This window comes from Lygodium microphyllum, chromosome 2 (assembly GCF_053477565.2).
Source record: "Lygodium microphyllum isolate KBCC chromosome 2, Lygodium_microphyllum_v1.1.10, whole genome shotgun sequence".
Lineage (NCBI taxonomy): Eukaryota > Viridiplantae > Streptophyta > Polypodiopsida > Schizaeales > Lygodiaceae > Lygodium > Lygodium microphyllum.
In genome coordinates this window covers 138207987-138231885 of record NC_141136.1, presented here as the reverse complement: position 1 = coordinate 138231885, position 23899 = coordinate 138207987, and the positions used below count along the sequence as shown (strand labels likewise).

At 41.0% G+C, this 23899-nt stretch overlaps 1 protein-coding gene and 1 pseudogene across 1 annotated transcript in view; both read right to left on the bottom strand.

Moving 5' to 3' along the window:
• Positions 1 to 21667, bottom strand: part of LOC148040380 (uncharacterized) — a 43357-nt gene extending 21690 nt beyond the window's left edge. The window contains exon 1 of the mRNA XM_087699024.1: positions 21419 to 21667. Coding sequence (XP_087555150.1) covers positions 21419 to 21527 — 109 coding nt within the window. The 5' untranslated portion in view covers positions 21528 to 21667. The remainder of the gene's footprint in view (positions 1 to 21418) is intronic.
• LOC148040381 (uncharacterized) lies at positions 16671 to 17987 on the bottom strand (annotated as a pseudogene).
• Positions 21668 to 23899: the final 2232 nt, after the last annotated feature.

Sequence of the window (23899 nt, the reverse complement as noted above, 5' to 3'; positions counted from 1 at the left end):
TCACTGTTGTCTGCATCAGATCCAGCTTCTCACCGCTGCATTTCCTCTGGTGTTCGACATCCGAAGACTGCCTTGCTGCGATTCGGGATCCGTTCGGAGTACGACACACTCTCCAGCTCATTACCCCTGCCCTGATCCTAGAGATACAGGAGTTCGAGGTTCAATATTCATTCACTACATAGTGTGTTTATTGCATGAGCATCGTATTATTAGTAGTCATATCATTTCATTTATTCATTGTGTTCATTGTCTCTGAGTTACTAGTATTAATCAATTAATTAATGCTAGTCTAAGGATCAACAAAGGTTGGGAACCACTCCAAGTTGCAAATGGCCTAGCCAATTTCATTCCAGATGGGCATGTTTAATTTTGAGCAGGGTCAAAAGAGCTGAAATTAATTTTCAGAATTAATTAATTCTGAAAAATTAATTTAATGGCTGAAAATGCATTAGAAAGGCTGCCACTTGGCAAAACTTTTCCATGCAACTAGGGAGAAGGCTGTTGGAGGGTGGTGGAAGCTGAATGGCAGCCATTCGGAGCTTGATGGAGGGAGAGGAGGTGATCAGAGTTGGCTCTGAGAGGCGACGGCGCTCGATCGCACGCCGCGACAGGATAGGGGGCAGCAGGTTTTCTCTTCCGCCTCAAGAGAGGCTGCGGTAGAAGAGGAGGGCTTGCCAACCGAACTAGCCGAGCTGATGTTTTACCCCCCTTTTAAAGCTGTTGGTGCCATCAAATTTGTCATCAGAGCTACGAATCAGAAGATACATTTCAGCTGATTTTCTCTCTTTCTACAGCATTCTTTCATCTCCTCCAGTCTATGCTCAAGTATTCTCAGCAATTCTCAGCCATGGGCAGCAGAGTACAGCCAAATTTGGTGGACAACAGAGAGTTTACTGTCACAAGACTGTGACAACTATTACCTTTTTGCTGATTTCTTTATTACTACTTTATTTGGTTTTTCTTTTTGGAAGGATCCCTCTTGAAATCTAAACGCTTGAGTTGCATGGCCAGTATGTGAAACGGACAGGAATGTCCAGTGAGTCAAGACTGGACAGTTAAGGTCCAGTACAAGTCTGGAAGAGATTGATGGCACTGTAGATTGACAAGCCTGGAAGAGACTTGTGAAAGTATATATGGACAAGTGTGTTGAAGAACTAGCCTGGAAGAGACTAGTTCAAAGTGAAGATGGACAAATCTGCAAGAGATTAGTCCATGTGGGGTCATCAGTGGAAATTCACTTTCACTTGAGCTACATTGCAAATTTGGATGTAGCAATAGTCTGCAAAGATGGTCAGAAGACTAGTGGGGAAACAATGGAAGCAGCTCCTAAAATTTAGGGAGTTACTATTTTTGGACCCCAGAATCTATTCGCGTCATTATCTTCGTTTTTGCACGAAGATTAATTCTCTGGTTGTGCCGAGGTCAAATTTTGCACCGATCATAGAGAATTTTAGACCGAAATGTTTAAACAGGATAATTGTTACGTATATGCCATGTGTCACAATTTGGGCATAAATTCCCGAGAGAGAGAGAGAGAGAGAGAGAGAGAGAGAGAGAGAGAGAGCAGCACAAAAACGAGTTTCAATGCATGAGGGGCAAATTGGAGCATGGAACTCATGGGGCTGAGGGCAGACTGCTGCAAATACATCAGCTATGGAGGGTACTTCTTCATCTCTGACTCATGTACAGAGGTTGAGCTTACTCCTCCTAGGTCACTCTCTCCTTATCTGAGCAGATGGATTATGTACAGTGTTGTGGGCTGATCAGATGGATCATGTATAGGGTTGTGGGTTTATGCATAATTGCCGAGGCAAGAGCCTCTTGAACAGGTACAGGGTTTGCTAATTGCATTCCCAAGCAGATACTTGTGTGGAAAACGCTATTTTCCTGAGATTTCTCGCGTGAAATCTCGCAAGATTCAAAGGGCAAGTGGCTCATAAGGTGCGGGAGCCCGCTGGCTACGCACACAAGTGATTGGCAGGTAAAACAGGGCCCAAAACAGGAAATTACAGCCTGCTGTATATTTTTGCAAGTTTAGGTTTTTGGACATTTTTGGTGTCTATTTGCTCCAGAAGCTTCAAGGAAGCTCCAAGGACACTGTACATGTATTTTGGAGCAGTTTAAAGAAAAAAACCAGAAAATTCAGCATGTTGAATTTCTTACCAGGCACTTCATTGAGTGTGTTTAGGTGTATGGAGGCACCTATTGAGTAGGGATAATGACCAGGTCAAGTTGTACTGCCGTTATGGTGTCGAAATCGGGTTGGAACTGTGTTTCCTTCTCCATTTTGTACAGGGACAGCTTGTAGGCAGGTTATTGTGGGATTATCCCTTTGTTAATGAATAAAGAAATAACGCAAGGGGCGCCTGACTTAGGGGCCAACAGGGTGTCAGTGTCGCAACAGGAGCATTCTAGCTTCCTGTATTTCTTCTTGGTTCTGTGTCTTTAAGTTCAGGTAAAGTGGGCGACTGTGAATTGGGTGAAAGCATTTATATATTTTGGTTGTACACTACCGCCCTTTCCAGTGAACAGGTCGATGACAGTTTACTGCTGTAAATCCTAAATTAAAGCAATAATTAGGGTTTACTAGCCACCTTGGGACCCATACCATCAGTTAAAGGCATTGTACACTGAAATCAGCACCGGAAATTCATGGAATTGTGAGGATTTCAAATGCCAGCCCATCTATTGTGAATTTGGGGCAACATTTGACCAGTTGGAGTTCCATTAGAGCAAGTCCTGGGTGAAAATCAAGGGGCAATTTTCCCGAATGCTTTGCTGATTATTGGAACAGCAAGGGACTTTTGAATCAACCAAGGAGATTGTGAAATCTCAGCTTGTAATTTATCCATCAACAATTGAAATTAAAGAAATACCGAAAGGGGCACCAGTTTTGGGACCAACAGGGTGTCCACTGTCCAAGTTTATGAAGATAAAGTGAGCATTTCAGTTTATGTTCATTTGCTAATTGCTGTAATTAAGTGCTTAATCAGGTTAAACAACCCTATCCGAGAAGGAAGGCTCGTTGCATGGTTCCATTGCCGGGATAATCACTCAATCTCTTGATTTGGTGAGCCCGAGGCACCTGATTGCAAGCCAAAGCTTTGTGCTAGTGTTGATTTTTGTGCTCAGCTGAGAAATTACAGCAACATGTCTTCATATAGTGAGATGGAATCAAGCAGTGATGATGCCTCTCAGTATGGACATTCTCATGGGAATGAAGGAAATGCAATGCCTAATCTTGGACAAGGCTCTCATGATGGACAACAAGCTGAAAATGTTGTTGTTGGGCAAGATGCAAGGCCTTCAAGCCGTCATGAGGTAGATGACCAGCAAAGTGAAGAGGCGTTTGATGACCAGTTCAAGAATCGGATGAGGACAGCAACAAATCTCTTTGCTAAATTGGTAAAGGATCCTCAGCTCACCCGATTTTTGAATGCTCCAAAGAAGGACAGCAAGGGCAAGAAGAAGTCAACTTCTACACCTTCGGGACAGCAAGATGCACCAAAGGTAGTGCCAAATCCTTCACTTAAAGCTCCTAAAGAGGCCAATGAAGCTAAACAGTTGGTATCTATGGGGCAAGGAATGCAAATGCAAGGCCATTATGGAAGTGCCAATCCAATGGATTTTGGACAGCCAGGCATGCATGCTATGATGGGGCAGCCAGGATACTTTGGTGGTAGCACAATTTTTCATGCAATGGTTGGCCAAGGGCCGCATACGGGAATGCATGGCACAAATCCCTATGGTATGCATCAGCCAATGCATGGTGTGCAAGGCCCATTGTTTTCGGGTATGGCTGAAAATGTGCAAAACCCTATGTATGGTAGCATTGGCTTGATGCCTGGGGCACAAAGTGGAATGTTTGGCAATGCATCTGCACCCCCAAATGCTTATGGGGCTCAAGGAATGACTGCTGGTCATCCAAATGCTTCATTTGGGCTTGATCATGATGTAAATACAGCAAATGCACCCTTTTTGCAATAGCCAGTGTATGACAACTTGACTCCCAAAGGGGAAGCAAAAGACTATGATGAGGATGGAAAAGCAGTGAAGTTTTGAGTCCTTCAGTGGTGCACAAGATAGGCTGAAAGCTTTGACCTTCTTTCAGCAATTTGATGCAACAGGGGGAAACTTCACCAAATCCTCTAAGATTCGAAAGGCAGCCACTTTCTTGAAGGGGAACGCATTGCAATGGTGGTCCACGCTCTTGATGCAAGGTAGAGCACCGTCAACATGGGTACAATTCAAGCAAATGTTTGCATCGAATTGGTTGACTACTACCTTTGAGGTGGACATCATGACAACTTGGAACAAGCTTGATGCTAAGGAAAGCAAGAATTTAGAGCAATACAATAAGAAGTTTTGGGATGCATTGCTGCCCGTCACTTCTTATCGTGCCGTACCCCTTCATGAGCAAGTGGAAAAATATGTATATGGGCTGCCCAAAGGAATCAGGGATTTTTGCATAAAATCCACCGTGTCTAGCATGTCTCAGCTCATAGAGACTGCTGCTACAGCCGATAATTTGCTGCGTGGAAAGGATTCGAGCTTCCAAGAGAGCAGGGAGAAGCCGAATAAAAAGTTGTTTAAGGCTGAGAAAAGGGGCATATCTGAAAACCAGCCTGAAAGGAGGCCAAAACAGCAAAGAAAGGGCTCGAAAATATTGGCACAACGTAGGGAATTGATGGCTGCAAATAAATGCTTTATTTGTGAACAGGAGGGTCATATTGCAAAGAACTGTCCCAATAGGCAACAAGCTGCAAAATCAGAAAATCAGGGAGATCCTAAGGGTAAAAGGCCCAAAACATCAGTGGGATTGGTGCCCGATGTTGTTAGTGATCAGCCCAATGATGATGCTACTGAGTTGTGCAGAGCATGGGGCAAAATTAGGGATCAGTGTGCATTGATCTTCTTTGATAATGGTGCACGAGCCAACTTCATCTCTACTGACATGGCAGCCCGTCTAGGCATCAAAGAGGATGAGATGGGAGCCATGGGGGAAGTTGGAATGGCATGTAAGGGTCACGCAGAACCTGTCACACCACTCATTGGAAAGCTTCGGTAGCACATACAGGGTCATGTGGACAGCGAAGAGTTTTACATTGCTCCACTTCAAGGTTGTGATGTGTTGCTTGGTATGCCATGGTGCCACCGTATGCATGCAGTGATTGATTCATATGCAAAAGAGATCACTATTCAACATAAGGGAAAGACACTCACACTTGATGTAAAGTTGAAAGGGGAATCTATCCTTGTTGTATCTGCAGCTGCTATTTCTAAAGTAATGAAAAATCGTCTTTCAACGTATTTAGTTTTTGCTAAGGATAAGGACGATAGTGAGAATGTTGGGAATATGTCTAAATTAGAGAAGGATCGCATGTCATTTCTGAAAATGTATGCTCATTGCTTTTCTCAGTCACTTCCAAGGCAACTACCACCTAAAAGACCCAAAGATCATTGCATAGACCTTATCCCTGGAAGTAGCCCTCCTAATAAACCACCCTATAGAGTCAGTGCAGCCCAACAGGAGGAGAATATGAGTCAGGTAAATGAGCTATTAGAAAAAGGGCTGATTTAGCCCATCTCATCTCCTTTCTGCTCTCCAGTGCTTTTGGTGCAGAAAAAGGATAGTTCATGGCGTATGTGCAAGTTCAACTAAGCACCATCCGCCTAGAGTTTGTGCCCACGTCCGACAATTTTGCATATATTTTGACCAAAGCGGTCAACCAATCAATTCTTAACCATGGCAGTCTTCAAGGCACTTTTTCCCTAGCTTGCTTCCGATACCCTAACCTCTCTGAGGTGATCACTTGGGCTCCCATGGTAAGATTACCATCGCCTCTGTAGTCTTAGTAGGCCACTGGGCAGCCGACGCACACCCTTTGTCTACTACTCTGGCTACTTTGGGGTGGGACGCCTTGGGGTAAAAGATCTTTCTCGTGGCACCGTTGTTGGGCCTGAGAGGGGGTGTTGAGCTAAAAATGCATTAGCTTTACTTAAACAGCCCCAAATCTTGCTTAATTAATGAAGAAACCTAGTTTATTTAAAAGAAACGTGATTCTAGAGAGTTTTTGTGTCCCATAAGCACAAACCCACTTGGGAGGGCCCAAACTTTCTATAAATAAGTATACTGCCCTCCATTCAGCCCACAATCTTGCTTTGCAAATTTCAGGTATTTCAACTTGCTGCCCACACCTCATTCGCAAAGGACATCTCAACTGAAGTTGTCCATTGCTGTCTACATCAGTTGGCGCCTGATTTCCAACCCTCTTCACACAGTTTGAAGCTGATCCCAGCCAGGCAACTACTGTTCCTGCACAGACCTGCTACCCTACAGCCTGGCAAGTCATCACAACCCTGTGTTTGCTTCCTGCAGGCTGTTGCCCAGCTGCTGCAGCTGTCGTTTGGCAGTTTTCTCTCTCCTCCAACTATCTCCCAGCTCCTATAGGCTGTCACTAGGCTGTTCTGCCTGTGTTTGGCAGTTTTCTCTCTCCTACAGGCTGTCTTGCCTGCGTTTTTAGTCTCTCTCTCCTGTAGGCTGTCTTGCCTGCGTTTTTAGTCTTTCTCTCTCCTCACTGCCGTCTGCATCAGATCCAACTTCTCACTGCTGCGTTTGCTGGTGTTCAACATCCAAAGGCTGCCTTACTGTGCAATTAGGGATCCGTTCAGAGTATGACACACTCTCCAGCTCATTATCCTTGCCCTGAGCCTTGAGATACAGGAGTTCAAGGTTCAATATTCATTCACTGCATAGTGTGTTTATTGCATGAGCATTGTATATTCAACAATTATATCACTTTAGTTATTTTCTATGTTCATTGTCTCTAAGTTACCCTAACCCTAACTATGTTATTTTATCAGTCTATGCTTTGTCGTACGTTTGTTATTTGAGTTTCTGTATCAAAGTATTTCTTTACACACAAGACAATGATTGGTTGAACACTCAAAAGATGCAAGTGCTAGAATGATAGAATGAAAGTACAATACGTCTTAAGTAAGACCTAACAACTTATTAATGTAGTTGTGTTCCCACTACAAACCAACTAACTAAAATATTGAGAATTGCCTATAAAATTGGTAAATTCTAAAGGGAGATTTGTCCCTCATGGAGAGTCTCTGAGCTCAAATAAAATAAATGCAATAGTAATTAGCCAAGCTTCACACTTCCCATTTTCCATTTGTGCCCGTAGCCATAAGGACGATGTCTATTCAATTTCACCCCAATCCCTTTAAAGGGGAGAAGAAGGAATGTGATGAGACAAACGTAAATTCATGATTGGCCAAATGGATAGCATATTTTGATTTGTATCAATTCGATGATGCCCAATGCATCAAGCAAATACAAATCGTGTTACAAGCGAAGACATGGGCTTAATGAGTGGGCCTACAATCTAATCCAATGACTTGGGCTAATTTTCAATCCGTTTTTCCAAAACGTTTTGTGACCGATGAACATATGTAAAAAATTTCAAAATTATTTGAGCTTAATAAAACCAACCTCCTTCTCAAAGAGGATGGCAATTCCTTGATTAGGCACTTAATTACAGCAATCAATAAATCATTGTGGAATGCAAGCATACACTCAAGTATGTCCCATGCTGATTTTGAGGTCTCATAAGACCGAATGTGTGGAATAATTGCCATTTTCACTGACAAGGCAATCAAAGAAAGTATGTGTGCATCCTTGGAGTCCCATTTTCTCTAATCCTCGATAGGAGGGGAAGAAGGGGTAGCACCACCACCACTAGCAACTTGTCCTCAAGCATTATACTAAGGTGTCTGACATGCAATACCTCCTCGTCACTACAAATCACCTGTGACGTAGTCCCACAAGTCCTTCGCAACAAGAAGGTTGCGGACCATAAAACTCCACCATGGATAGTTTGTGCCATCAAGTTTGTCCTCTTGAGTGAGGACACCAAGAATGCTACCCTGATCATTATTCCCCTAACGCGCCATGCTGTCAATAATAGACAAAAAATTTACAGCCAAATACTTCAATGTTGAAGCATGGCATGTAATCCTTAGAGTACCAAATCATTTTCACGAGATTACGAAACAAGTACCAAACTATCACACAAATGCCAAAGTGTACACAATGTCACCCAAATCAGCACCAAAAAATAATAGCAATACAATGTTGTACCATCTTGCCTCGAAATGTGTGCCCAAAAGAAAACTGTTTATAGCAATTAAATGTTGAGTCTCACCAAAGTTGTCTAAAAATTCCCAAAATTTACTACCAAATCTAACTATCACAACAAATTAATACTGCTATACTGCCTAATTTCTACCTTGGAATGCAAGTCGACCAAAAGCCCCAAATTTCTTCGTAAAATTTTAAAGAAATTGAAGAAAATTATACCTTACAGTTTGAATTTCTGTAGAAATATCACCTGGAGATGTGTGCCAACATTAACCACCAACCAGAAACCGCCTCTCGTGTGTTGAAGCCAAAAAACTCAAAAGCCCCAAGTTTCTCGTACCAATGTCGAAGAAATTGCACAATGTTGGCAATTTCGACAGAAATCCACGCACAAAAACTCAAATCAAGCAAAATCCCCAACCTTCCTTAAAGAAATTTCAAGAAATTTTAGAAATTTGAAAAGTTAGCCGAAAATCCCAACTTTTATTGACATGAAGTGTGAGAAATTGAAATTTTCTTCAAAATTAGATATGAGACGAGCTAGATGGATGAGAAATTACAAAAATTTTCAAAAACCCCCAAATTTGGAAATTAGGGTTTTGTGTTTTTTTTTCTCAAATCTACAAAAAATGGCAAGATAGGGCTGAGAATATTACCAGCAAGGTTAAGAGAGCCTATGTGTGCAGAGTTGCATACAAGACTATGTACGGGACTGCATACATACTGAAAGCAACAGCAGCACCTCCTCCAAAACAATAGCTTATCTCTCCAAAACAACAGCTCCTCTTTCTTTGTCGATTGAGTAGACTCCACGTGGGTAATATCGACTGAGTGGTGGAGAGACAAAACCCACGTATCTAGTTATCATACCAAGCGTTGGAAATGAGCAACAAGTAACAACCATCTACAGCTATCAGCAGGCAGACCATAACAAGAGAAGGTACATCAAGGGCTAGCAACATCACCAGCACAGCTGGCTAGTGACAATAATTTTGGTACTCCCAGGCTACACAGGCGACTACTTTTCTTGCTAGTTGAAGTAAGCAACAAGTAAATTGGAGGGTTTCTCCACGAAAAATCTTTGAATTTTCTCTCTTTGACATTCTCTCACCTTCTTCAATCAACTCTCAAAAAATCTCAACTTATCTCAGCCATTTGAAGTAAATCTTAGCCAAATTTGGTAAACAACAAAGGGAATTCTGCTGTAATCCCTAAATTTTTGCAAAAATTAGGATTGAGCAGCCACCCCAAGATTCGTGCCATCACTACAAGACATTGTACATTGAATTCAGCAGCTGAAATTTGTGGAATTATCAAGGAATTCAGATGCTAGGCCATCCACTGTGAATTTGGGCCAGCATTTGGCCTTTTGAGATCCAATTAGAGAAAGTCATGTGTGAAATTCAAGGGGCAATTTACCCATTTTGTGTGCTGATTGCATCTACAACAAGGGGCTTTTGGATTAGCTAAGAAGATTGTGAAATCTCAGCTTATACCCAATCCATTAGTCAATAAAGTTAAAGAAATATCGAAAGTTGCCCCAATTTTATGACCAATAGGGTATCTATTGTCTAAGAATATTAAGGTAAATTGTGCATTTCAGTTTATATTTATTTAATAATAAAGTGCTTGATCAAGAATTACCACCCTACACAAAAAGGAAGGTTGGTTTCATATTATCAATTTTTGGTGCTACCTTTTAGATTGATCAATGCTCCCTCAACTTTCCAACAAATGATGAATGATTTATTTTATCTATACCTTGGAAAGTGGATAGTTGTTTTCCTTGACAACATCCTTATTTATAGTAAGTCGTTGGAGCAACATGCAAAACACTTGCATATTGTCTTATGTCTCTTAAGGCGAGAGCAATTGTTTGTCAAACTATCCAAGTGTGAATTTTTTCATATAGAGTTGTTATACCTTGGTCATGTCATCTCAATCGATGGCATTCGGATTGATCCCGAAAACGTATGAACAGTGCTCAATTGGCCTATTCCGAGGACCATAAAACAAGTAAAATCCTTTTTAGGTTTTACTGGATCTTTTCAAAAATTCATAAAAGACTGTGCTTATATTGCTGAACCCTTGACGCATTTGCTTAAGGGTATCCAAAGCAAATAGAAACATGTTAGTCCACCGATTGTTACAAAAGATTAGAAAACTGAAAATGCAAGTGCAGAATGTCAAAATGCAAGCTGCCACAGCATTAAATGCAATAAACACAAGTTTTGCTCATGAAAACGCAAAATTGGGAGCAGTAGACATGCTGATTGACTATAGACTAATGTCGCTCAAGCTAAGAAAAGTAGACAGCAGACACAAATGATCAGTAATCAGCAGTAGACAACAACAGAATGTAGATCCTGAAATCTGATACCATGTTAGAAGTGGATGCAACAATGGAAGTATAGAAGAATGTTGAAATAGACTATTGAACACAATACAAAAGAGAGAGAGGAGAACACACAAAATTACTACAAACGAGAACTCAAAGATATGCTCGAGAAATTGAATCCATATAACAAACACGAGACAACCACATACAACAGTGAGTTATTGGCTGCGTGGGCACTTGCATCGGCTCCCTCTCTCCAATAGGGTTTGCATTAAAATCTGCAAGTGATGAATGTCTAGTCACTAGACTGTGGAGGAGGGAGACAAATAAATAGGCCAAAAATAATGCAATAAATGCATCAAGTTGACTACCATTTAATGCTGGTCATCTAGCAATGAATTCCATAAATCTCACCATAATAGCCACTAAAAATGCCAAAAAACATCTAAAATGTCTGCCCACTAAATCACATCCCAAACTCACTCATGAGTTGGCGTTAGTACTAACAAGTGCAGTGATGGAAGCGTAGAAGACTACTCTAATAGACTGTAAAACAAGAAAGAAAAGAGAACAAAAGAACACCACAGAGGGAGGACTATGAGATATACACAACAAATGGAAACACAAGACACTTGCGTACAACAATGAGGCACTTGCTGAGTGGGCATTGGCACCAACTCCCTCTCTCCAACATGGCCTACACTAGAATCTACAAGTGATGAATGATTTATTGTGAAGGAGCCAACAATAAATGCCTAAATCACCATAAAAATGACCAATTAAAAATATCTAAAAAATACTACAATGCCCAGCCCACTGAAATATATACCCAAACTCACTCATGAGCTGACTCAACTACCAACATCCCCATCCCCTTATGTTTCTTATGGTGGTGGGGGGGGGGGGTGGTGTGTTGAGCCATTAGACAAGGAGCCTTCCTCTTCAGATGAGGGGGATTTACCTTCACCTAGTGAGGGGAAGTCTTGATCCCAAATAGGGGCATTGCAGGAACCGAAGGCTACTCAATCTCCTCTATCGAGTAAACCAAACTTGGGAGTTGGTTCCACGTCTCAAGAAGCGTAAGGTGATTGGTGTAAAGTGGATCTATAAGACAAAGTACCTTGCAAATGGATCCTTGGACAAGTATAAGTTTAGGCTTGTTGCCAAGGGATTTGCCCAAAAAACAAGGTTGAATTACTCCAAGATCTTCACACCTATAGCTCACATGTCTACTATTCGAGCTACCTTGGCTCTTCCAACTCAACACCACTGACGGTCTTCCAAATGGACGTAAAGTTTGCCTTTCTCAATGGCGTCCTAGAGAAGGAGATTTATGTCTCACAACCTTCCGTTTTCTTGTGCAAGGGATGGAGGACCACGTTCATAGGTTGCAAAAGGCCCTCTATGGCTTGAAGCAAGCTCCTTGAGCTTGTTACTAGGGGATTGATTGATTATTCTTACAAAGGGGCTTCCATTGATCAAATCATGACCCCAACCTTTATTATAAGGTTGAGGGTGACAAGTGTATCCTAGTCATCTTATATGTGGATGACTTGATTCTCACAGGGAGTGACTCACAAGAAGTTGATCAAACCCAGGAGATCTTGAGAAAAGAGTTCAACATGACAAAAAGCAATTCGCCATGTCAACATTTGCAGGTGCATTAAATGCAATCAGACTACATTTAAAGCAATCAGCCAGTTTTTATGTTTTTCTGCCATCTATAGCAATCACACTGGCTGGGCAGATCACTTTTTTCTATCTTTTGGAGATGCTTCATCAGGTGGCTGCAATCTTGTCCGTCTCTATCGTGGACAAGAAGCTATACACTCTCCATCTCCATCACCATCACCGTCTTTGTCACCATAACATGTGCTATTTGTTAGCAGTATTATCTACTCATGAGTAAGTCTAGGCCATGCCTAGTATTACTAGCTATTTTAGGCACTTTATTGTGGCTTGTATAATGCATATTTAGGTATTAATCGTTGGCCGACCCAATGCATTATTTGCATTCTTTTTGGCCTATTTATTCATGCTCCTCCTTCAAAGTCTCTCATTCATCACTTTTGCAGATCCAGTGCAGACCTTGGTGGAGAGAGGAGCCAATGCCAATCCCCACATAGCCAGTGACTCACTATTGTACGCAACTGTCTCATGTTTGGTATATGGATTCCATTTCTCGAGCATTCCTTTGAGTTCTCTTCTTTGCAATGTTCTCTTTTTTCTTTTTTGTCCTTGTGTTCAGCAATTTATTTCAGGATTTGTTTATGCTTCCATTGCTACACCTACTTTTGACATGGTATCAGATTTCAGGATCTCCGCTCCTAGTGCTATTTGCTGTTGATTACAAGTCTGCCCCTGTTGATCCTTGACTTTTCCTAACTGCTGCACACTGTCTACAGCCTAGCGATTGTTCTCTGTTGGCTGCGTTTTGGTCCAGCAAGCTGCATTTTGATTTTCTGCATTATTTTATTGCTAATTAACCTGCATTTTGATGTTCAGCTTTTTTGTTTACTACATTTTAATGCCTTTGCAGGCTGGGGCAACCACATTTGCTGCCTTTTGACTGTTTGTTGGCTGTTTTCCCTTTTCTACAGTTGATTCTGTGTGAATATAGCATGTAAACTCTATTATTATGCAATATTTGCTGTTTGGTTGGCTATACTCTCTCTCTCCATACCTTCATGCTTCTATTTTCTCTTATCCTCTCCATATGGCTCGTCCATGCACTTCCACTAATAATAAGTTAGGTGGATGTCTATCTAACATGGAGTGTTGTTATGAAAGTCTGGTTTGTAGAGAAGCAATTATGATACATTGTTTGTGGAGCTATTCCACGTCCTTGATGTCCTTTTCCACTTCTAGAAGATTGTGTCATTTGATGAGGACAATCAAGAGGAAGTTGTGCTTACATGGGATATAGATAATGTGTGTCTATTCTCCTCTTCTTCGATGTATTTCTAAAGAAGTTCTGCAGGTGGTTACCTCTTGCAAGACCTCTTCAGAAGTATGGCCACAATAAATGCCTAGTATTACTAGCTATTTTAGGTATTTTATTGTGGCTTGTATGATGTATATTTGGGCATTTATTGCTAGCCGACCTGATGCATTATTTGCATTCTTTCTGGCCTATTTATTCATGCTTCTCCTCCACAACCTCTCATTCATCACTTGTGCAAATCTAGTGCATACCTTGGTGGATGGAGAGAGGAGCCAATGCCAGTGCCCACACAACCAGCGACTCACTATTGTATACAATTGTCGCGAGTTTGATATTCCATTTCCCGAGCATTCCTCTGAGTTTTCTTCTTTGCAATGTTCCCTTTTTTATCTTTTGTCCTTGTGTTCAATAGTTTATTACACAATTTGTTTATGATTCCATTGTTGCATCTATTTCTAATACTATTATCATTATTCAACCTAACTTGGTGCCCTCACCAATCCCTTGGGTTGCATATAGGGATTGATCAATCCTCATTGTATTCAGCTTTCCTTCATTGTTTGTGATTCTCTTCCATTGCGCGCTCTTGCATTGCACATTCAAAGTTATGTATATAGTGAAGACTTTCTCACAGCACCTTTGGAGGGTTGTAATGTATTGCTTGGTATGCCTCAATGTCATCGTGTGCATATAGTGATCAATACCTATGACAAAGAGGTTACTCTTCAACATAAGGGCAAAATATGTACTTTTGATATAAAACTTAAAGAAATTCCCACTAGTCCACTTCTACTATTTTCAAGGTAATGAAAAATCACATTTCAACTTACTTAGCATTTGCAAATGAAAAGATAATAATGAAACTATGGGTAATATATCTAAGTTAGACAAAGATCATATGGCATTTTTGAGAAAGTATGATTATCGTTTCTCACAGTCATTACCAAGGCAGCTACCACTTGAAAGACCTAAGGACCAATCTGATCCTTGGCAATACTACCCCAAATAAGCCACCATATAGGGTGAATGGAGTCCAATAGGAGGAGATTATGAACCAAGTTAATGAGTTGTTAGAAAAAAGGTTGATTCAATCCAACACCTCTCTCCCTAGTGTTGGTGGTGTAAAAAAGGATCATCCATGGCATATATCCATGACAACAAGGCCTTAAACAAGATTATAGTCAAGAATCGTTTTCCAATTCCTATGATCAATGACATCATAGATAGATTGCAAGGATCTACCATTCTCCACCGCATAGATTTAAAAAGTGGTTATCATTAAATATGTATTAGGCTTGAGAATGTGCCTAAGACAGCCCTTTACACTTCCCCTGGTTTGTATAAGTTTTCCATTTCGGCTCTCAAACGTTCCGACTACCTTCAATTGCATGATGGATAGATTTTTAGGCCACATAGAGCATTTATTAATATATTCTTTGATGCATAGAAACATGAAACGGGGAACAGGAACGGGGACGGAGACGGGAACGCCAAACCTAGGGAACGAGGGGGAACGGGAACGGCATTTAAAAAATCAAAATTCATGAAAAAAAATTAATATTTCACTGATAATCCATGTGGACTCTGGGAGTCTGGAGTGTTAAAACTTAAAACCAAGGTATATAATCCACAAGGACAAATCATTTTAAGTTTTAAGTTTTAACTTTAAGATATCATGCATTATTCTAAAACTACTCATTAGAAATTGAATTGCAACTTACAAGGCTCAAGAGGTAAGCTATTCAATTATAAATAATAAAATCCATAATACATATGCCAAAAATCATAAATGATAAAGCAATGAACAATGAACTAAACTTAAAAGTCTAAGCTAAAAGAACATGCCTATGGTACCATTGCCAAAAAACTTAAAAGATTACAAATATGAAATTGAAGTCTAATCTTTGAAAGAACATGCTCATTGCCCCAAAAAAGACTGCAAATATAAAGTCTAATCTCTAGACTAAAGCAAAATGCGGCATGCCGCATGCCAAAATAGCCCAAAGGGCAACTGCAAGACTGCAAGACTCAAGTACAAGTATAATATCGACATGGCACAACTGTCAACAACCCAAGTGTCACAGTGTCATCAATGATCATAATATCATATATAATGTAAATGTGTCATGTATCATGAGACTCGTGATAAGTAAGCTAAATCAAAGATCATGATGGGGCTCTGAGGCTGCTCTAGCCACTCCTGAAGTGCCAGCCTCATCATCATGTGTACCATGAATTGCTGCATCTCCCTCAACATCAGCATGTGTCTCCTCTTCTTGCTGCATCTCCCACTCTGTGAATGGATCAGGCTTTGTTGTCATACTGTTACATAACATCCTCAAATTAGCACTAACGAATACTAGATCGTTTGCCCTCTCCACACCAAGACGGTTCCTCTTCTTTGAAGCAATGTGAGCGTAGGTACTCCACAATTGCTCCAAACAAGAGGAGCTAACTGAGACTGACTCAAAATACGGATGGCTAGTTGCTGCAACTCAGGACCATCCGAACCATAGTCCTCCCACCACAAAGCTGCCCCAATCTTACAGCGATCCTCTTGTGCATCCCCACAACCAAAAGAACCCCGAAAGGTCCTATAACATGAAAGCTGATCTCTGATCTTTCGTCTAGTGCCATGATTAAGCACTAGACGAGACAATATAAGTCTCCATGCATCCATAACCTCACTGTCATTCTCTTGACCCTTGCCCTGGAACTCAGGATCCACAACAAATGCAGCTGCATGCATGGGTGAGCTATAGGAGTTCCACCTCGTCACAACTAAATGGTGTATTTCCTCATACGCCTTATCATTTGGTGTCAACTCCTGCAACTTTTCATTCAACCTGTCCATAGCCTCATATACCTTGCCAATGCAAGGTTACATAGCATCCATAACCCTCAATAAATGTACAATGGGTGATACCATAGCATCTATCAGCTTTACATCATCCCAAAAAGTGGAGTTATTTGCTTTCTCCAAGCATAAGATACCTGTAGGAGTATCTGCCAATGTTGATGAGGTAAACTCATCACTAAGAAATAACTGCCTCAAGGCACCACTGCATTCTCTTAACCTGCCTAGCATCAAGAAGTTAAAGGCAAATCTGGTATCAGAGTATTTTAAAAGTGTCTTCTTTGACCGCAAAGAAAAGTGATGGCGAAGAAATTGGTGGTTCAAAACAAAGCTAACCATTTGAGCTCCTTGCTCTATGACAGGTGCAATCCATGACAGGTTATCAATATCCTTTAGTAGGTTGTTCAAGCAATGAGCCATACAATATGAAACTGTGATATGTGGATAATATCCCTGAATAATAGCACCTGCTGCCCTATTTGCAGGCTCTCCATCTGCAACAAATCCCACAACATGCTCTGGGCCAATAAGCTCAACAACTGTAACCCACTCTGCTGCAAGTACATCTGTTGACTTTCCTGTCCCCGATGCATCATGTGAAGATATAAAATACATTTCCCCACGAGAATAAGCAACCATACCATGAATGGATCGCTTGCGTGTATCACTCCAACCATCAGCAATCAAGGAAACTCCATTTTTAGCCCACATACTCTTTCTAGTCACTGCTGCTTGCTCAACAAGGCGCTTTTCCTTGTCGAGCAAAGTGGTGCGTAAGGTCTCTGATGATGGAGGTACATACGAAGGGCCATACTCACCAATCTTCTTGCACATCAATTTAAAATACTCTGACCTGGTTGCACGAAACTGAATGTGGTCATGATAAAAAAAGCGTGCCACTGATGTATCCACCTCTTCCTTCTTCTTGGGATCCCAACTAGCATCAAGTGTGCTTTGTCTACGTACAACATGTGGTGTTGTTGATGCCATGGCCGATGCAATGCCTGTAGTAGGTGTGGAGGTAGCACTTCCTGATACTGACCCTGCTCTAGATGCATCTGATGGGAATGGTGTCACAAAAGTTGCAGGGTCAACTGCAACACGTCGTGGTCTAGATGCAAGATAAGCTTGTTGACCTGCTACACGGTCACGAAGCTCCCTTTGCTTCTCCAAGGTCACATTTGGACAAAACTGCACCTCTGAATTTGGCTCATGTAGGAGATGAGCTCGGACCTGATTATGCATAAATATTAAAATTTAAAATGGAACAAGTGGCAATTGGTAGTCCATATTCTAATATTTAAGTAACTTTGAAAAATTAAAATCAATAAAAATTTGAAATACAAATGCTCGGCTCAATGGATTACCTTGTTTGCTCCACTAGTTCGCTTGTATGGGCAAAGCTTGCAAGTCCATGGTCGAGATCCTCCACCACTCAAAGGGCGGTCAGCATTTACTTCTTCCCACCATGACCAATCATCAGACCTTCTTCCTCGACCACCAACCCGACGAGCGGGGCGGGAAGATGAAGCCATTTATGATTTCAGGCTGAAAATTGAAGGCCTTAGGTTAAAGAGTCGAGAGAAGGAAAATTTGAAGGCTGAAAATTGATTATTGAAGGCTCGAGAGAAGGGAGAAGGCTCAAGAGTCAAGACTCACTCAAGAGTCGAGAGAGAAGGGAAAGGGAGAGAAGGGAGAAGAAGAAGAAGATTCATGGAAGAAGGAAGAAGAGAAGGGAGAAGTGAAGAGAAGTTAGAAGGAAGAAGAGAAGGTAGAAGGAAGAAGAGAAGGAAGAGAAGAAAGAATAAGAAGAGAAAGAAAAAGAAGGAAGAGAAGGAAGAGGTTGGAGGTGGGAGGAGAAAGAATAGAAAAAAGAAGAAGGAAGAGAGGGAAGAGAAGGAAGAAGGTGGCTGGGCCTAGGGCAGGAGAACTGGGCCAGGCTGAGGCGGGAGCAGGCTGCAGGAGAAATGGGCCAGGCGGGTGCAGGCGGGAGCAGGCAGGACGCAGGCGGGAGCAGACGGAATGCAGCCGGGAGCAGATGGAACAGCGCGAAGAATAATACAGGGCGCGGGCGAAAACTAGGCACAGGCACTTGCCACGTGGCGTTCCCTGTCACGTTTCAGACAGGGAATGCAGCACCCTATCTGAAACGTGACAAGGAACGTTCCGTTTTTGGGAAACGCGGTCCGAGCCGGAAACATACCGGGGACGGCGATTCTGCGTGCCGGGGGACCGTTCCGGCCGTTTCCTGTCACTATGCTTTGATGACACAATTGTTTGTTCAAAGACTGAAGAGAAGCATTGCAAACACTTAGACATAGTGTTTAATGAGCTAAAGAAGCATCAGCTCATTATAAATCATAAGAAAAGTGAATTCTTCTTGCATGAGATTTATTTTTTGGGGCACACTGTATCGGTTGATGGTATACGTATAGACCTTGCCAAGGTTGAACCAATATACACATGGCCACATTTGAGATATATAGATAGAGCATTTATTGATGCATTCTTTAATGACACGATTGTTTATTCAAGGAATGAAGAGGAGCATCGCAAACATTTAGACAAAGTATTTAATGAGCTAAGGAAGCATCAGCTCGTCATAAATCATGAGAAAAGTAAATTCTTATTATATGAGATTTACTTTTGGGGCACATTGTATCGCTTAATGGTGTACGTATAGACTCTACTAAGATTGAACCAATAGCTATGGCCATCACCCTGCTCTGGTACTCTTCAAAGAATGATTCTTGTGTTGTCCAACATTTCGCGGTCTTGAATCACTGCCTCGAACTTTTTCTGAAATTGCTTATCCATTGCATGCTTTGCAAAAGAACTGTGTATCATTTAGATGGACAGTAGTGGAAATTTCAGCATTTGACAAGTTAAAGAAACAAATAACTTTAGATCTAGTGCTTGTGTTGCCAGATCTCAGAAAGTCATTTGTTCTATAGTGTGATACATGTGGACCTGTGATAACAACATAGGGACTGTTTCGATTTAAGGTGGGAATGTGGTTACCTACAATAGTCATTTTTCCCATGTTACAAAGAAGAATATGTAGGTTTATGAGAAAGAATTGCTCTCGGTAATTCATGCACTATCTATATGGAGACACTATCTTTGTTGGGAGAATTTCACACTGCAAACAAATCATCAGACCCTACACTATTTTCTTACATAGATTAAGCTATCTGAGAAGCATATGAGATGGGCAAACATTCTCTTTATGTTTTACTTTCACATTGCACATATAGAAAAATTATGGTGGCTAATGTATTGTCTAGAAAGCCTCAAAATTCAGTAATTACTATGGTTTATGATGATGCCATGAAAGTATAATATGCTACTGATTCAAACTTTGGAAATGTTTATGCTCAGCCTTGCAATGTCCAAAGGCATGAGTATTATGTGTTTTGAGATGGGCTTTCTTATAATGCATGGTTAGTTATGTGTCACAAAGCAATTGAGGCCTAAAGTGATGAGTGAAAGTCATGCTTCTCTATATGCAAGACACAGAGGCATTAATACTACAATCGAAGGCAATGGAGCATTTCATTTATTCCCTAACTTTGAGATATAATATAAAGAGACTATCGCAACAAGCTATGAAAGTTTTCTCTACTCATCTTCAAGTTCAATGTCTACCATGACCCTCAACTCCACAGTTCACTCCATTGAGAAGTGAAGGTTGTAAAGCAATCTCATCTCTATCATCCACTTCATTGTGAGACAATGGTTGTCAACTATCTATGGCTCCACAAGAACTGCACATTTCTTCTCCCTTGTATGACTCCACAGACACAAATTTCACTATGGACATTAAGGAGAGATCATTTGTGATAACCCTCCCTCCCATCCCATCCCTCTTCTACTCGGCACTAAAAGGTCACCTCTAATACTTGCATGCTCCCTACTTAAGAGCTGTCAATCCCAAATATCCTCTTTGGCTTTTCTTGGAATATATTTCATCTTCTTCAAACTACTCAAAGGTTGTCATTCATGAGTTTTTGGATCTACAACCTCCTTCATTGGAGGAATGTGTTTCACTCCCTCCACATGTGGACATTCGCGTGCCTTTGCACAAAGCCTTGACCTTTTTCATCTACCAGTTTTGGTATCAACACCTAAGATCCATAGAATCTACCTAGGTGAAAGCCTTGGTTTTTCAACCATCCCTTGGCAATTACACATCCACATCTTGTCCAGCCATGGAGACAAGGAGTGCCTCCTCTCTTAAGACCCAAGATCAAACACACCTTCATATTTATACCAAAATGGAGACAAAGCTCATGGCTTCTCTCTCAAGGTCAAGTTTCAAGCACCTTCAACTATCAACTTGATTTCTCTCCTTCTTAGCTTTCCTCTTTGGTGGAGCTTCACATTCTTGGATTACAAGTGTTTCTATTTTACTCTTCTTCTTTAGACTCCTATCATGGACTACATTTTGCTCCGCTCTCAACTACTAATGATCTTCTTTAACAACACCCTTGCCACATGAAAGTTCTTAATGGGAGCTCCTACTCTCTATTTATTGCTTCATGCTATTAAATTTAATAAAGCAATAAATCTAATACTAAAGGGGGTGTTAGAGCCACCAAAATCAAGGCTTGCATTGATACTACTACCTAATTTTGCTCCTTACAAATAGGCCTAGCAGATTTTTTTAAGTTAAAAGGTTTTACTTGTACATTAGGACCAAAAAACCTCATAAAAGGATATGTTGTGGACACATCTCTCTCTCTCTCTCTCTCTCTCTCTCTCTCTCTCTCTCTCTCTCTCTCTCTCTCTCTCTCTCTCTCTCTCTATATATATATATATATATATATATATATATATATATATATATATATTATCACTCCCCTCTTCATCAGGTTCCCTTTCCTTTGACGCCTGGTGGATATTGCCCAACCTCGATCTGCAATGTGTGCAATCAAAGCTTATAGCTTAAAGAACATTCCTGTTACAACAGCCAGGACAATGTATCTCCTAATTACCAGTCCTGGTTGGTCACAATGTTAATGTTCGTCAAAATTAGTGAGTGTACTGTCGTTATTTTACGATATAACTTGGCAAAACACTTCCTTCAGAGAAGGAAGAAGACCGACATGGGGGAAAAAAAAAGAGTACCTGGAGCAGAGAGGCGAGGAGGAAAAAGGTCATGCGGTTGTCTAAAGAGCGAATCAGAAGAACCGCGAAGCAGGCCCAGGCCTCGAGTTGCTGCAATTCGACCTGCCATCTCTCTCTCGCTCTCTCTCTCTCTCTCTCTCTCGTTTAGAAGGTCTTGTTAGAGATTGAATTATGAAACCTAAGCTATTCTCTTACGAGACGGTCTACCGAGCCCCCAACGCCAACCAGACATCCATGTGAATAATGAAGCCAATTGAAAAACGGGTCTCAAAAGGCAAACATTTTTGGGTAGTGATGTTTAAAAAAAAGAAGAATATATTGAGAATCTTGTTTAAGTATCACTCATTGATTTGACAAAAAGTGTTACATTATTGGCCCTCAATTGTACTTTTGTCTCTTAAATTTATATTTTTAATTATATAAAATATTTTTATAACAATAATTTTAATATTAGACTCATTCAATTCCTCTTGACCCCCTACATGCTCATATATTCAAATCTTTTAAAAACTACAAAATGTGAAATCCCCCAAAAATATATATTTTCTCTTAAGTGTTCTATAGTTAGTCCCCTTACCAAGCTTGATCCATATCTAATATGGCAAGAATCAAGCCTACATGGTATGCATCTACTTAATATATGAATTTCATTGTAGCTTAGGTAATAGACCAAACCTCTTTTTTTTGTCCCAAACCTCTACCTTCTTTTCTTTTTTTTCCAAATTTTAGCGCTTTCAAATCATCATTACCATTCATTCAAAACATAATTATTATTAAAGGGGCTTCAAACTCAATCTCTCTCTCTTTCTCTCTCTCTCTCTCTCTCTCTCTCTCTCTCTCTCTCTCTCTCTCTCCATGAAGAAGTTTGAATAAATGAATTGAAATATTTACAAAGGGCCTTCTAGCTAATCAAGCACAGTCAAAGATAGTTAGAAAGCTGTTAGATATGATCAATGCCCCACCCTCATTAGGTGCTACCAATGATCCATGGTGCTCAAAGTTGTAAGGCCCCCATTATGAGGAGAAGCCAAATGTGAGCCCGGACATTGGTTGAGTCCTGACTTGTATATCAGATGAGGTCTATGTGACCGGATGGCAAAAAGGTGACTGTTGTGAGTCTAATCTTTGGGTTAGACGGAGTGGTTAAGCTGGTGGCAACTCGAGGCACATTGCATTGAGTTGCGTGGTAAGGGAGTTAAAAGGGGGCCCTATAGGGGGGCCAGCAACCCCCCTGGCGGGGGTTCGGGGGCAGCGCCCCCGGCCCGATGGTAAAGGGAATATTCCTTGGAATATTCCCTGGCCGACTAGTGGAGGCTCATATGCTAGGTCGGTCAGCACGCCGACCTAACGACCTTCGCGGGCTATAAAAGCTAAACCTCTTCGCAGCCATCTCTCACTCATCTTTCACCCAGTCAGAGTTGTTGTTCCAGCTAGCCTTAAACTCTTCACCTATCTTCTATCTAGATCGCCATCTAAGCTTCACACAGTGGAAGCGCACGGGTGGACAGAGCCATCTTTGTATCAGTTGTTTGGAGTTAAAGAATTTACTGATTCTCCTCTTATCTGTTGTGTACTCTCTATCTCTTTCTCAGATTCTGTTCGCTGCGTCGTGTAATATTTTACAAACAACATATGGGACCAAAAAGACTACAAAAAACACAAGGCTACAAGAGTAGAAGGAGGGAATTTTGAAGCCAGTACAACTAGGGTGGTACAAATAGTATCCATCCATGGAGCAGCCACCTCTCTAAAGATCACACCAAGTGAAACCATGGAAGTAATTAGCCATAGTAACAATCCTCAAACATGGCCCACATTACAATGACCTGAGACTAAATCAAAAATACAAGTGTGCCAGAGACCAATCCAATGCAAAAAATGAAAATGATAGGGATGTTGTGGTTGTAAATCTCCTGTAAAGTGACTGTGAATAGCATCTTGTCCAAAACCCAAGAATGGATGGTAGTACATTGATGTGTCACCAAAGTCCATACTCAAGAAATGGAACCCTAGATCTATCCAACAACTAGGCAAGAGATAAAAAGGTGAATTGGAGTCTAATTACATGTAGTATCGAAGACACATTTACCACAAAATATCTTAACGACCATGTGGCATATTCCTTATAGGGAGACCCTCAAAAGAAGCCTCCGTACAAAAACTTTTTCATGGTAAGGAAGCTTAGACCTCCACAATTGAAGTAACCAATCACACCTCTTAGCTTTACTATCCCAAGCAAACCAAACTTTTACTTCCTTAATCACCCCCATCACTTATCCTCAACCATTTATGATAGACTTGATTAGTTGATCATTTTGAAAAATCATCAAGTTTCACAAAAGTTTGCTCCAACCATTGGGATGAAGGTTGAAATGCAAGTAAAGGAGAATGCCACCAAAGTCATTCCTCCGAGTTTAAACAAATCAACCTATAACCTCGAGGTGCCAATAGGTAATAGTGACAAATATGGTGAAAAGAATA